This window comes from Trachinotus anak, unplaced genomic scaffold (assembly GCF_046630095.1).
Source record: "Trachinotus anak isolate AG129_WGS33_773 ecotype Australia unplaced genomic scaffold, CSIRO_AGI_Tana_v1 ptg000005l, whole genome shotgun sequence".
NCBI classification, from domain to species: domain Eukaryota; kingdom Metazoa; phylum Chordata; class Actinopteri; order Carangiformes; family Carangidae; genus Trachinotus; species Trachinotus anak.
In genome coordinates this window covers 2,120,017-2,133,942 of record NW_027273856.1, presented here as the reverse complement: position 1 = coordinate 2,133,942, position 13,926 = coordinate 2,120,017, and the positions used below count along the sequence as shown (strand labels likewise).

General features: G+C 38.7%; 2 protein-coding genes and 1 non-coding gene across 8 annotated transcripts in view; 2 read left to right on the top strand and 1 right to left on the bottom strand.

The window, feature by feature from the left end:
* Nucleotides 1-8,070, top strand: part of LOC139621305 (ADAMTS-like protein 1) — a 102,465-nt gene extending 94,395 nt beyond the window's left edge. For 4 of the 6 annotated variants that reach the window (XM_071477654.1, XM_071477655.1, XM_071477657.1 and 1 more), the window contains one exon: nucleotides 590-2,568. In XM_071477654.1, coding sequence (XP_071333755.1) covers nucleotides 590-699 — 110 coding nt within the window. In that variant the 3' untranslated portion in view covers nucleotides 700-2,568. Of the gene's footprint in view, nucleotides 1-525; nucleotides 2,569-3,245; nucleotides 3,420-4,080; nucleotides 5,791-6,927 lie in introns of those variants that run through there. The other 2 variants (XM_071477659.1, XM_071477656.1) reach the window with 2 other exon arrangements.
* trnai-aau (transfer RNA isoleucine (anticodon AAU)) lies at nucleotides 7,584-7,657 on the bottom strand. Its single transcript has one exon. It is a non-coding gene; the product is annotated as a tRNA-Ile (tRNA).
* A 132-nt stretch (nucleotides 8,071-8,202) lies between the features above and the next one.
* Nucleotides 8,203-13,832, top strand: larp7 (La ribonucleoprotein 7, transcriptional regulator). The gene is made up of 13 exons (XM_071477660.1): nucleotides 8,203-8,349; nucleotides 8,839-9,041; nucleotides 9,598-9,698; nucleotides 9,825-9,908; nucleotides 10,208-10,372; nucleotides 10,488-10,590; nucleotides 10,760-11,068; nucleotides 11,203-11,356; nucleotides 11,463-11,605; nucleotides 12,136-12,245; nucleotides 12,392-12,551; nucleotides 12,841-12,932; nucleotides 13,377-13,832. The coding sequence occupies exons 2-13, from the start codon at nucleotides 8,840-8,842 to the stop codon at nucleotides 13,452-13,454; spliced, it is 1,701 nt and encodes a 566-aa protein (XP_071333761.1). The 5' UTR covers nucleotides 8,203-8,349; nucleotide 8,839; the 3' UTR covers nucleotides 13,455-13,832.
* Nucleotides 13,833-13,926: the final 94 nt, after the last annotated feature.

Below are 13,926 nucleotides of genomic sequence, written 5' to 3'. Positions count from 1 at the left end.
AAGTGATTTTGGAGCTGTGAGAAAAAAAGTTGTTCATTTGAAAATGATCTTGACTTTATTATCCACATATATATATATATATATATATATATATATATATATATATATATATATATATATATATATATATATATATATATATATATATATATATATATATATATATATAAATAATTATAAGAATAATTCCCTTAATGGGAATGAAGCCCATAGAGTATATAGTTTCTGTTTCATGTGCTGAGATTTGGAAGAATCCACTAGAGCTCCAATAGAAAAAAATAAATGAAATAAATTTTACTTGTGATGCTCAAAACACTGAAAAATGACCTACCTTACTTTAAATAATCTGCAGACATCAGTGTGAGAATAAAGATTCCTTATGAAAACTGTTTACAATGGAGAATTTATTTTATGACTCAGATTAGTTAGTGATTTGGAAAGCACACATGAAATTCCACCTACCTGCATTGCACTTGGATATCTGAAATTCTCTCCACATAAAACTGAAAGGGTTTCTATGGGAAGGTTTTTGTGGTTTTGGTTAACTTTGTATATATGTGCCTAAAACTGTATCTTCTGTGTATTCCAGCAGGAGAGTGTCGAGACAGCACGAGATACTGTGAGAAGGTTCGACAGCTGGACCTCTGCCCACTTCCCCAGTTTAAGAGTCGCTGCTGTCATTCCTGCCGAAATACCTGAGATGGGGGACAGGCGATGAGGGCTGTGGACAACCTGGATAGGTCAGGGAAGGTGCCAACAGAGACTTGAAACCTCTACGCCCCATCCTAACGGCAACAACTGTCTTCGATGAAGAGTTTTGGATGGGGATATCTGAGTGTGGAGGAATGTTTGGATGGTCATACCTAGAGTGGCTGTGATCTATTTTCCTCAAAGATGCCATGTGTGGGTTTGAATTAGAAAGTATTCAGAGGAGTGATGTGTCTGTTAATGAAGGCTTCAGCTTTACTTCCTTTTGTTTTTTAAATCTGAAGTTCAGTTTAAATAGCTTTCCGAAGTTATGCAAAAGTGACTGAGACACATTTCCATTGTGAGTAATAGAAACTTGTGGTGACTGCATGGTTGCGTAACAGGGAACTCTCATAAAGGGGTGTTATACAAGACCTTAGTCTGCATTAATGGTATGTGCTGTTGTTTCAGGGTTTTCCTAAAAAAAGCCACCATGTTCTACTGTAGTACCATCACTTCATATCTCAAATAGGGTGCACATTATCATGCAACTAGCATGCAATAGCATTAGCATACAATACGGAAATAGACCTTTGAAATTGATGCCCAGGAATTCTGGGTAGACAGCTGAGTTTGTGATAACCACTGGATAGTTGTGTTTTTGCCTTTATTGCAATGGTCTCTCAAAACAGTATTGTGAAATAGTTTAGATACTAAATTAGCTTTCATTAATGTGGTGTGAGTATACTCTCTTTTAAAACAGAAATACAGCACAATGCTGTATATAAATGGGAAATAGCTAACATGACTAAAAGCTTAATATTTGATAAATATTTGGTATTAGCCACCTGGGGTATAGATCATGATCTGTGCTACCATTTTGGGTCATTAATTAGCATGTGTTGACAGCAGTGATTGGTCAAGTTATTTAAGGAGGAAAGGAATTAGGATTGCAGATATTTTTCCTGCATTTTTGGCAGAATACAAAGTAGATAAAGATTTATCTCGCATGGGTTGCACTAATGGAGGTATATGACTGAAGCAAGTCAATTTTTTGGAAATTTTGCACTCAACTCATCCAAGTCTTTGTTAAGAACATGGCTTGTAGAGTTTTTTTTTAAAATCTAGTTTATAAGGTTACATTGTTTATATATTTTGTCTTCTGATTTTGATAATTATTGTAAAGATATTTGTTAAAATGTCTCATTAACCACTTTGCAACGTTAACAGCATGTTTAAGCGTAAGCTAAACATGATTGCCCCCTGCTAATTCATCCTGTCCACCAAGTCATATTTTTGCTCTAGTTTGACATTTTAGAGAAAAATACACAAAACAATTTCAAAATTCTTATGTAATTCTTGTGCATAGGACAGATTTCAATGTTAGTGTAACTTAAAATGTGTAAATATGACCTCTGCATCACATTCGGATACTGGTTAAAACAGGTGGGAACTTTTTAAAGATCATAATTAATGTACCACAATTACATCATTGCAGTGGGTTTGCACTTTTGATATTATGTCCTGGGTTTCACAAGCTTCATCATCAAGTGCAACACATACTCTAGGAGACTACTTGACCTTTCATGGAGGTTTTGATTATTTGATTTTATGAGAGGAAAACATCATTAACATTAACACGTTACTTATGCTCTTAACTTATGTAGATATTTGTCTTGTCTTTTAACTATTTATTTTAATGTGTGTTCTTGTGCATAATTTTGTAAATAATTATAGGGTTGGGTTTTCAGTATTCATTTCCGAACAGCTGATAGTATTTGATGTGCATGTAATGGGGACCCTCTGCTGGTGACTTTATGTGTTGCTCTCTGCTCATGCCTGGTTTATCATTAAATAAAACCAAATACATTCCTTTCATAAGCTGTTTGTTGTGACTGTCGCCCCCTTTTTGAACTAAAGATCTGACTGCATTATCACATCAAAGTGTTTGATTGTTTATTAAAAGTTGGTCCATAGCAGGGTCAGACTGGCCATCGGGCATACTGGAACAAATCTCTCGGTGTGCCTGTCGTTGGGCGTGCACATGAGAGTGTGCTGCATGTGTGTTCTGGAACTGGGCATCATAACCACGTTTTACCCTAACTGTCCTGACCTGAGCACCCTCCCCACAGGGCTATCCCAGCACATCACTCCAGGGCTATATTTCCTTCCCAGTCCAACCCTGGTCTGTAGTACACCAATCTTTTAATTTAATCTCTGCAGAACATGGATGTACATGCATACTTACACAATGGGAAGTTTTACTATGAACCAGAAAAAGAAGTCATTGAAGACCGTTTTGTTGTTGCCTCACACTTCATAAAGGGAACTTCCTCATTCTGCAATTCGGGCATGCCGTTCATTCTCTTCTCCGCTCTTGAAGTGGGGACATAAATTCACATGATCACTCTGAGCGATGAGAGACACAACATGAATGTAGAATCTATTATTCAAATTTGCAGAACCATCAAACCATAACTGGACTTTTCTGATTTGGGCTGGAGATTATTTCAGACTCGTTATGGTGGAAAAGGATGGTTGTAATTCTTGTTTGACAGCAATCAGGGGTCTGCGAGTTTCCCTTGTGGATGAACTGGAAGGACAGATTGACTCTCTGCTAGAGATTTTAGTAAGTCGGGAAGTGTTCACTCGTGATGACCGTGAGGAGGTGCTGTGTCAGTTGGGGCCCCGGGCAAGAGTAAGAAAGGTGTTGGATATCCTGGAGTGTAAAGGCGAGGAAGCAGCCAAGATTTTTCTCTTCATTAGCAGCCATCATCAGCAAGAGACAGAGACGCACTCCAAAGAAGTCAACACAGATAAGCATCAGTCTGCAGGTATGCAATCAAACCAAAGACATGTCAGTAGTATATTTACATTTGGAGTTAAAATAATGCTGAGTTACAGTGCATAGTTTAACATTGCATTGTACGCACAACCATACATAGCCTTTTATGTAGCACCATCAAATGATCATATTCTTACGAGGGCTGCCATGGTATCAGATTTTCAAGATAACGATATTATCAAGATAGAACATTTTAAAACAATAAATAATGATAATGCTATCAGCCAAATTCATCTGTAACTTTGTTTATTGTGTGTCTTGTCTGGGTTTTGGCAAGTTTTTCCTAAAATACAAGTGTAGGAAAGTGGAGGGAGAGCACAAAAGTCTACAAAAAGAACAATTACGCTTCATGGATAGGCAACCCGATGAACTGATTAAGAAAAGATCCACAAGGCTTTACATCTGCCATCACAATATCATCATATGTGTATTATTAGCACAATATCAATATGTCTTTTTTTAAGTATCACAGTTATTGTCAATATCAATATATCACAATACCCCAAGTTCCCAGCTTACAATTATATCAAGCTTCTTTTCTTTCGCAGAGTACCATAAAATCAAACAGAAGCATAAAGACGTCCTCAGGCGCAGGAGTGAGACCATGCTCTTCTGCAACACTCGACATGGAGAGAAAATCCTTTTTTCCGAACATTATGTCAATCTCCTGTTAGTCGATGGACACCAGGGCCTGGAGATGAAAAGACACGAGGTGCTGACGTTTGGACAAAAGCGACTATCTTTGCAGCAGAAGTCAACTGCACATAGGAAAATTGCACCAGCTGAACTCTTTTCAAGCACAAAAGGAAATCGTCCAGTCAAGAAAGTTTTAGTTACAGGAGTGGCTGGTATTGGAAAAACCATCCTGGTGCAGAAGATGCTGTTTGATTTTGGTGGAAATGAGAACCATCTTGCCTTTGACTTCATTATCCACATGTCCTTCAGAGACCTGAACCTGATTGACAAACCCACAAACTTCCGAGAGTTGGTCTTGCGAAAAAACAGACATCTTTCCAAAGTACTGGATAACGTTTTAGCGAATGACAGCAAACTGTTGATTATCTTGGACGGCTTTGATGAGTTCAGACACTACAGGAGCTGTGACGTAGATGTTTTTGTCACCGAGCCAGATGAAGATGCAGAGCTGGTTGAGGTCTTAGGGAGTCTGATGCAGGGTGAACTGCTGCCCAATGCGTCTATCCTGCTCACAAGTCGACCAGCAGCTATCAATCACATCCCTGTGGGCTGCATCGACCGCTTTGTGCTCATCGTTGGCTTCTCCTTGGCTGAAGTTCAAGACTTCTTCTTACGTTACTTCCAAGATAGTGCCCTTGCTGACCGAATGTTTGCAGTGGTATCAGCAAATGAACTGATGCTAACACTGTGCTACATACCTGCATTTTGCTACATTGTGTGCTGTATCCTCAAAGAAAGCAGAGATCTCTGTGGAGAAAGCCCCAAGACCATGACAGACATTTATGTGCAATATCTGGTGGCTTTGATTCGCTCTCACACTCAGTCAAGAGCCGAAACATTTCTTCAAGAGCAAAAAAGTGGGGGAATCCAGCAGCTGTCTGACATAATGCTGAAGCTGGGTCAACTTGCCTTCCGAAAGCTGATGGAGCATCAAACGCTATTCTACAGCAGCGACCAAGATATTGCAGCATTAGAGGGATGCAGCCTTGTTAGTACCTTCCTTGACAAGACGGTAGCGCAAGAGCCCGGCTGTACTGAAGAGGTTTACTCCTTTGCACATCTTACTGTTCAAGAGTTCTTTGCTGCAGTCTACTGTGCAGTGACTGATCACCCTTTACCTGATGCACTTCAGCACACTGCAAGTCCTGGAGAGAGGACAAACGATGGACATTTGGACCTTTTCAACCGTTTCCTTTCTGGTATCCTCTCTGAACGCAATGCCAATCTTCTGTCGAGGCACTTAGGTCTGTGTTACCACAAAGAAAAAGCAGACACCTATCGCCAGAGGATCATCAGGGAACTTACAGTGCTCTGTGAAGATGGGGCCAACATCCTGAATTATTTACACTGCCTGTTTGAGCAACAGGACCCCTCATTGGTCCTTGCTGTTCAACCAAAGATGATTCGAGTTAATGTTAGTGATGAAACACTTTCCCAAATGGATTACAATGCCATCAAGTACTTCCTAAACCTCACAAAGGGCAACATATCCGAGCTGGATTTGACGGGGACAGAAGTAAGCTGTGAGACACTTAGAGATATTCAGCCCCTGCTGCTTAGGTGTGAGAGACTTTGGTGAGTTTTTTTTTGGTCATATTTCTCAATCACAGCTCCTTGTATGTTATATGTGATGACATCATCAGACTACAATATGCGTAATAATTGGCTTGTGCACTTACATCACTATTTCACTTTCAAGGCTTGGAGAAAACAACCTCGACCTGGACACAGTTCAGGTCATTGCTGATGTGCTGCAAGTGTCAGACAATATAACCCACCTAGGGTAAGATATCTATTAAATTATTCTTTTGTCATGTACTATGCAACAAATGAAGACTGCAACAGTTCTTTTGTTAGGAGAATATGCTTATTTTAGCCCTAGAAAGAAAATACATCTCCAAGGCTGTTTCACACTTTCTGTTGTCCATTTTAGAATTGGATGGTCAAACCTTGGTGATGATGAACTACTGGTTCTTTCTAGTGCCATACGGATTAAAAAAAAGCTTGCAGAATTGTGGTAAGAGACACATGAGAAGTATGGCAATGCCACAAAATTTCACTGAAATGTTTTGGGGAAATGAAAGCCTGTCCGTCCAATGGTCATGATTGTCTGAATCATCAGTGATATAAAAGTTGACACGGACAAAATGATGTGTAACATAATTCTGTTATTTTTGCCAACTGTTAGAATCATCCCCAATCCAGTAATTTACTGTTTTTAGTTCAATTTTTCCCCCTTTGAAATTTTCTGTAACTGTGGTCTCTCATTTTTCATTGCTTTCTTTATAAGTAATGTAACAGTTTTTAGGTTACTACTAACGATAAAGTAAAACAGGTATAGCAAAGAACTTAAATGAATGGAAGCTTTAGAAAAGTGTCAGCACTGAATATAATGTGAAAATGAACTGAATAAATAAATAAAAATTTAATTGATTGAGCACCAAGTATAGCTAAATGTCTTGGCTTTAGCATTTAGTTCACACAGGTGATAAAGGCGGTGTGTCAAACAATTAAAACCTTGTTCAGGACATACTGCTGTGAAGTTACCTATGTGCTTTCTGTGCTTTCACAGGATGGAGGGAAACCAAGTGAGCTCCAGAGGTCTGCTCTCACTCAGTGACTTGACCCCACATCCTCTGAATAAAGTTGTGTGAGTGTATTTCTTTTTCAACAAATAGTTCAAAACCATATTTCAACAGTTCAGGTTTTTCTGAAGCTTCTGTTGATTCCCTCTCCTTACAGCGCCATCTGGAACGACCTGCCAGAGTCCGCATGCACTCAGGAAAGCATTACTGTGAACTTCACAGATGACGACATGTGGGAGGCATGGGGGGAGTGGGTCTTCAAACGGTGTGAGGTCAGCAGCAATGAGAAACTAGTGATGGTACTCAATAAAGTGTGCAAGGTATCGGTCCACTGCTTCGAAGCCCATTGGGCGAAGACCTTCTACAAGCAACTATCACAGCTCATCAAGCACAGGATTGAGCTCTGCACTGAGGACGACATTTGCAAGAAGCTTAAAAAGTTTGAGAATGTTTTGAACCTCTGACAGAGAGAGGTCTATGCTCACCTCAAGTTGTGAGGTAAAAAAATACAAACTACTGTCACAGCATGGTTAAATTCAGAAATAATTCTTTGTTCTTAATACACAAAAACACTAGCCACCCTGGACTAAACAAGAAGATAACATTTCATCTGAGGAGCTTGCTTGGATGCATATTGTGCATTTACACTACAGTCTCATGAAACATAACTGCCACAACTGACAGTATGTTTGGCTATACAAACCTACAGACTTCATTGTTATAATTTTTCCTGTATTTATTTATTTATCTGTTGGTTACAAAATAACGTGTGGCCCGTACGGGGATCGAACCCGCGACCTTGGCGTTATTAGCACCACGCTCTAACCAACTGAGCTAACCGGCCATGTCGCGCCTAGGCAGTTGTTATATTTATAATATTATCATAACTTCTTCAGTTTCACAGTTTTACGGGCGAAGCTGTTTGTATGTTGCAACCTATGGATGCAACAGAACAATACATCGTGTTTGAGAAGACAGTCTCTTTCAGATGCCTCTGCTTTCGTTTCCTCTCTTTCCCGGATGTGATGTTCCCCCTCTTCCAAATAAAAGCACAAATCGTGTCACATTCAAGTTAACCTTTTTTTTTTTATGTTAAATGAGACACTGGATTAAATGTTAGACCTGTTAAGTTATTCGACAATTCAATTATTTGTTTAATACGTTTATTTATGGATATATTTTTGGTATTGATGTGTTTTCTGTTTACATTGATTTTGAATGTCAGTGCATCTACGTTAGTATTGCATTCGGTTATTATATTTTCATTGTACTACTTTTGCAAAATCTTATCTGACTAATTGTAAATTGGGAACACTTGGGAACTCAATAAAATGCCGCAACTTGAGGCGCTTACATTTATTTGGCTTTTGCACTTTTATTTTTTCGTTTAAGTCTGCGGAAGTTCTGAGCTGTGACCTCTCGTATGACGAATTTACTCTGCGACGTCTGACTGAACATAGCCGGCAGGCTGCTGTTTAATGTTATTTTTTGTGCATGCTAATAATCAAACTGGATTGTTTCCTCAATAAAAACAAGGTGAGTTCTGTAAATTATGATATCATTTGGGGTTTAAACAAAGATTTGACGGATTTTGAAATGCAGTGGGCATGACTGTAGTATTTTTAAAAATGTCACGACCCGCGAATTCGACATATCAACTTCGACAGCAGTTTGCTAAAGGTAGTGCTAACAGACGACTGCCTCTCTAAGCATGCGGTGCTAACTTAGTTAAGAGGTGCTAAACATGAAGCTAACGCGGTTTTATTGACTAGTATTATAAAGAAGTTAATATAATATACAAGGGGCGTGTACACCATTGACTTGTGTATTCTTTAGAAAGGTGAAGGATACTTCATAATGCTAGTAACACCTGTGAATTTCAAATTGATCAATGTGTAAATTAAAATTAGTATAGGTACCACCACTTGTCTCTGTCAGATAACCACACCAGATAAATGGTTATTGTACTTCCAGTGCTTTTATATAATTGTTTGTTTCTGGCCTGTGCTTCAATCCCACCCACAGGATGATTGACACAGAGACGGGAACTGATGATGCTGGTGCCACAAAGTCCAGCAGTAAGAACAAGGACACAGAAAAGAAGAAGCGGTCCCGAGTCAAACAGTTGCTGGGTGATGTGAAGAAGCAGGTGGAGTTCTGGTTCGGAGATGTCAACCTTCACAAGGATCGCTTTCTGAGAAAAATCATAGAAGAGTCAGACGATGGATGTAAGGGGCTATCAAAAGCTTTGTCCATATCTGTTGTTGAGTCTTAAAAGATATGTTTGGATTTACTTTTATTTTACTACAGCACTCACATGCCATATGCACATTAAAAAGTCATTGATTGCTGAAATCCTTTTTTCATGCTGACAGTGAATTGATATTTTCTTGATGCAGTTAGACTGCAAAATGGGGATAATATCCACAGTTCAGTGCAGGAATGCACACTTACACTGATGAAGCTAATATGAGGCTTTAGCAGTCTAAGTTAGCCAAACCAAATGAGTATCTTTCTAAGATACTTCTCTGTAATGACAGTAGTTTGAGTGCAGAGTACCCTCTTTGCATTTCCTTGCTAAGCTGCTGCGGAGAGCTACATTCTGGCAGCCTGACATACGTTTGTTTGTGGGACATGGTTTGTGGCAATAGACCTGCCTGCAAGCCAGGCAGTATGCACAGGAGGAATGATCTCAGTGACTGATGACAATCTCAGTGTATGATGTGATATGTGAGCAGTGTATTAAGACAAAGCATCTAACGTAACATATTTAATGTGTCTTAGATGTTGATATATCTGTGTTGGCGAGCTTCAATCGAATGAAAAAGCTGACCACTGACACCAAGCTGATTGCAAGGGCACTGAAAAATTCATCTGTAGTTGAGGTACTGTATAGTGAATTCTTAAGAACGATTCCTTGGGGAAAAAAAAAAAAACACCTCATAACTATCCTGCTTTCACAATGTTAGGTTCAAATTATTTAGATTCTCAATACATTTTTTGTGTTTCAGGTTAACTTGGAAGGCAATAAAGTACGGCGTCAGCTTCCAATTGGAGACATACCAAATGATACAGACAGCCGCACAGTCTATGTGGTAAAAAACCTTTTCTGTTGTTGTCTTTATTCATTTCTTTATTTATAAGTGTTTTTCACAGGAATATTTAGAATTGAAAACACAGTGGCCAAATTTGCACCTGTTCAGTAAAACAAAACATTTGTTCCACATTGTACCTGTAGGCACTGCGTTTGAATTTACTTTGCATCTATAAATGTTGACATTGAGCTCTTTTCTGTGGTGGTGTGGTGGTAACAAATGTTACATTCCTGACAGAAGAATAGTTTTGGAGCACAAAATAATATGATTCTTTCTTTTCTTTGCTCTTTTTTTACAAGGAACTTCTGCCCAAGGATGTGACCCACAGCTGGATAGAAAGAGTGTTCACAAAATGTGGGAACGTGGTTTATGTTAGCATCCCCAGATACAAGTCTTCTGGTGATTCCAAGGGTTTCGCATTTGTTGAGTTTGAGAAAGAGGAACAAGCACAGAAAGCCATTGAGGTGAAAACTTATTAGGACTATTTCACGACTGCCTGAAACGTGATAACTCATGTCAGTTCACGGTTTATTTTTAGCAGGAAGAAACTCAGGGGAAATTTTGATCTCTTTAAAACAGATGCTGAACAACCCACCTGAAGATGCTCCCAGGAAACCAGGGATTTTCCCCAAGACGAAAAGTAGGAAGACTATTCCTCTGCCAGCTGACAATCCACCATCAGGTACAATTAATAACAACCAATGAAGTGTTGCCTTTTTTTAATATCACTGCTTCTCCCTGCCAGGTAGAAAGTTATCATGAGAAATCTGTTGCTGGCAAAATATTAAGAAAAGGGTTATTGGTGGGATTTGTTGTATTCATCCCCATTTGTTCACATTCATGTACTATAGGTGAAGAAGAAGAAAAGAAAAAGAAGAAGAAGAAGAAAAAGAAAGAAGGTACCGCACTACCAACACCTGCAGAAGAAGCCAAAGAGCAGGTGATGGAAGCAGAACCATCAGAGCAAAAGAGGAAGCACTCAGCAGCAGGGGATTTTGACCCAGATGTTACCTGCACTCAGAAGACAACGGGGAAATTGTCGGAGAAAAAAAGACGACGGTCACACACAGTAGAGGGATCAGACAGTGATGTACCAGCTAAAATAAGAAAAACCAGTGAGAGTGATTCTGGAGAAAAGATGAAAAATGTAGCAAAGACTGGTAAATATGTCACTTTCCACTATTGTTTGTTTCTATCTTTCACAATCTAAAAATACATGAAGTATGATGACATGTTCTTGCAGCAATAAAACTACAAGCCTGGTGTTGTGTTAACTCTGTTATTCTCCCATCAGATCCTCCTACTCAAAGTGACACAGACAGAGGTGTTGAGGAAGGGAAAGAAAATAGAGATGATTTAACAGCAAAAGCAAAGAGGAAGAGAAAAAAGAAGCACAAGGAGAAACTAAAAATCGGGGAGGAGGTCATCCCACTGCGGGTTCTATCAAAGTATCCCACATCCCTTTTTCTTCATACATCATCATGATTTGACAAATAAGTGAAAACCCCTTCAGAAGTATAATAACTAACTGGGCATCTTTCTTCCTCTGTAAAGAAAAGAGTGGCTTGAACTGAAGGAGGAGTATTTGACCTTGCAGAAGCGCAGCATGGCATCCCTGAAGAAGTGCATCAGTAAGATTGATCACAAGGAGCACAAGAGTCTAATGGAGACAGAGAATGATCCTGAAGATGGAAACAGTGAGTTTCGTCTTGACTAATCACAGTAATTATAGTTCACATGGACCAAGTGCGGGTTGTTTGAATTGGGGAAAAACACCAATGATGCCTAAACTTTCCATCATTGCTTGTTTAACACAGAGAAAATACATCATTTAAAAATAGCTGCAATAAGCAGGGGTGATTTGTCTCCTAATGGCAGTTCCATGTTGTTATTCCCATGCATTACACAATGTGTTTCAGGTTTCCACATACAATGAAAGTCTTTGTCCTTTGTCCTGAAAAACAAAAAATCAGTTCCTTGTAGAAAAGTTTTACACAGTTGGTACATCTCAGTAGTAAAATGTTGCAGTTTCATACAGTAACGAGTGAAGATGGCAATAGGACAGTCAAACACTAGTGACATCACAGTATTACTCCCAAAAAATCAAAGCAGATTTATTTGTAACAAGAAGCCTATGTTGATTCAGCTTGTTAAATGATATGCAAGTGTTGGTTTAATGCAGTAATGTTGGTTTGTGTGTTTGTTTTTTATTTCATCCTTTATTTAGAGAAGAGTAACAAAAGCGAAAAAGAAACCAACCAGGGTCCTCAGTTTACCAGTGGTGTCATCATGAAGATTACAGACAACAAGCCCCTACCGGGGAGGAAGTTCATCAAAGTACAGTACAACTCAATGCTCTCATCAGCTTTACTAGCAGTTACCATTATCTTCTGTATCTGGTCATCAAAGAAAGTTATTAAAAATAGGATGATCCCCACATTGGATGTGAGCCCAGCTCTTTTTTTCTCACTGTGTGTGTGTAGGATGCCTTATGCAAAATATCACCTGTGGCGTACATTGACATCTTGGAGGGAGATGCTGAGGGTCACATCCGTTTTCACACCCCAGAGGAGGCTAAAGCTGTTAATGACATCAGAGCAGAGCTACAGAAAGAGCACAGCTGGAAACTTGAAATTCTCTCAGGTATTAATTTTATTTCTGCATTTCAATGTGTCATTGTATTTTGTATGTGCTGCACTCTTGTGCTGACACAGCTCTGGTCTAAATGAGCAGAGGATCTGGATGACTGAGCTGGCACACTGGTTTCCATAATTGATGATGGAGAGAATAACTTATTGGGACAGACTATCTGCTTGTCTCAAGTTCTGTGTTTTTCACAATAGTTGAGCTTGGCTCAAAATTTTTTTTTATGAACTTTCAGTCAGAAAAAAACCTTTTTAACACTAGAGTCTCTGTTTAATTCCTTTAAAAGGTGACCACGAACAAAGGTACTGGCAGAAGATCCTAGTGGACCGTCAGGTCAAGTTGAATCGTCCAAGAGAAAAGAAGCGAGGCACAGAGAAGGTGAGATCACCCTTAAAATTTTTAAGTAGAAAAACACATCTGCATATGCGTTATTGTGTACAACAATATATTGGTGAGCACTTCTTCCATTTTAGTGTGTAAACAAGAGGCTGTTTACAGAAAGTCGTATAATCCCTTATATTATGAGAAATCCAAATAATGTGGTATTTGGGGCGTTTTATTGACAGACATATAATGAAGACCTTATAGACATTGTTCCATATGGTAATACTCAGAGTGTGCAAAAAGAAAAACAGACACATTTGTGATACATATTTTGTAAGCAGCTTATTCTGAATACTGTTCATTTTTTGATTTGGTCCCGGGATAATTTTGGTATATGAACACACAGAGTCACTACAGTCATCACCACAGTTAAAGCTGTGCTCCTCTTTTGTTTATGTGCAATCACATGTAGTTTCTTATTTTCTGGTCACACTTCAGCTCATCTCCAAAGCAGAAAAAATCATCATTGCCCGAGCCAAGGAGGCTAATAAGCACATCCGTTTCCAAGAAGACTGAAACCTGCTGAAACTTTTTTTTTTTTTTTAATAACCGTACATGTTTAACTCTGTAGACTTCACGTGATGTGATTTGAAGGGGACAGTTGGTGTTAATGTGTTTTTAGCTGGAAGAGAACTGAAAGAAGTAAATTACGTAAATTAGTTAAAACGTCCCCTTGTTTTTTTTTTTGTTTGTTTGCACTGGAGCCCCCAAGATAATGTGGAACGCTGCTATGCATATTGACATTTTTTTTAAATTGATAACCTTTTTTAAAAGATAAATTTCTGTATATGATGTAAATATAACTGATTTGAAAGTTCTCCCAGTTAAGAATAATTCCTTATGAATTATATTTGTCATTTTGTTTTTGAATAAAATGTCATTATTTGATGAGAACAGTGTTTCTTGTAATGAATCTACAGCAGTCGTGCCTCTAATTAAGTTCATGTGGAAGGAAAAATGCTTGTCAAAACAGAATAAATGCGCAGCA

Excerpts from the sequence above, each read along its gene's own strand:
- larp7 (XM_071477660.1), top strand. The coding sequence starts at position 8,840 with ATGATTGACACAGAGACGGGAACTGATGATGCTGGTGCCACAAAGTCC. Across the intron at positions 10,373-10,487 it reads AAGCACAGAAAGCCATTGAG|ATGCTGAACAACCCACCTGA; the intron begins GTGAAAACTTAT and ends TCTTTAAAACAG. Across the intron at positions 12,552-12,840 it reads GAAACTTGAAATTCTCTCAG|GTGACCACGAACAAAGGTAC; the intron begins GTATTAATTTTA and ends TTCCTTTAAAAG.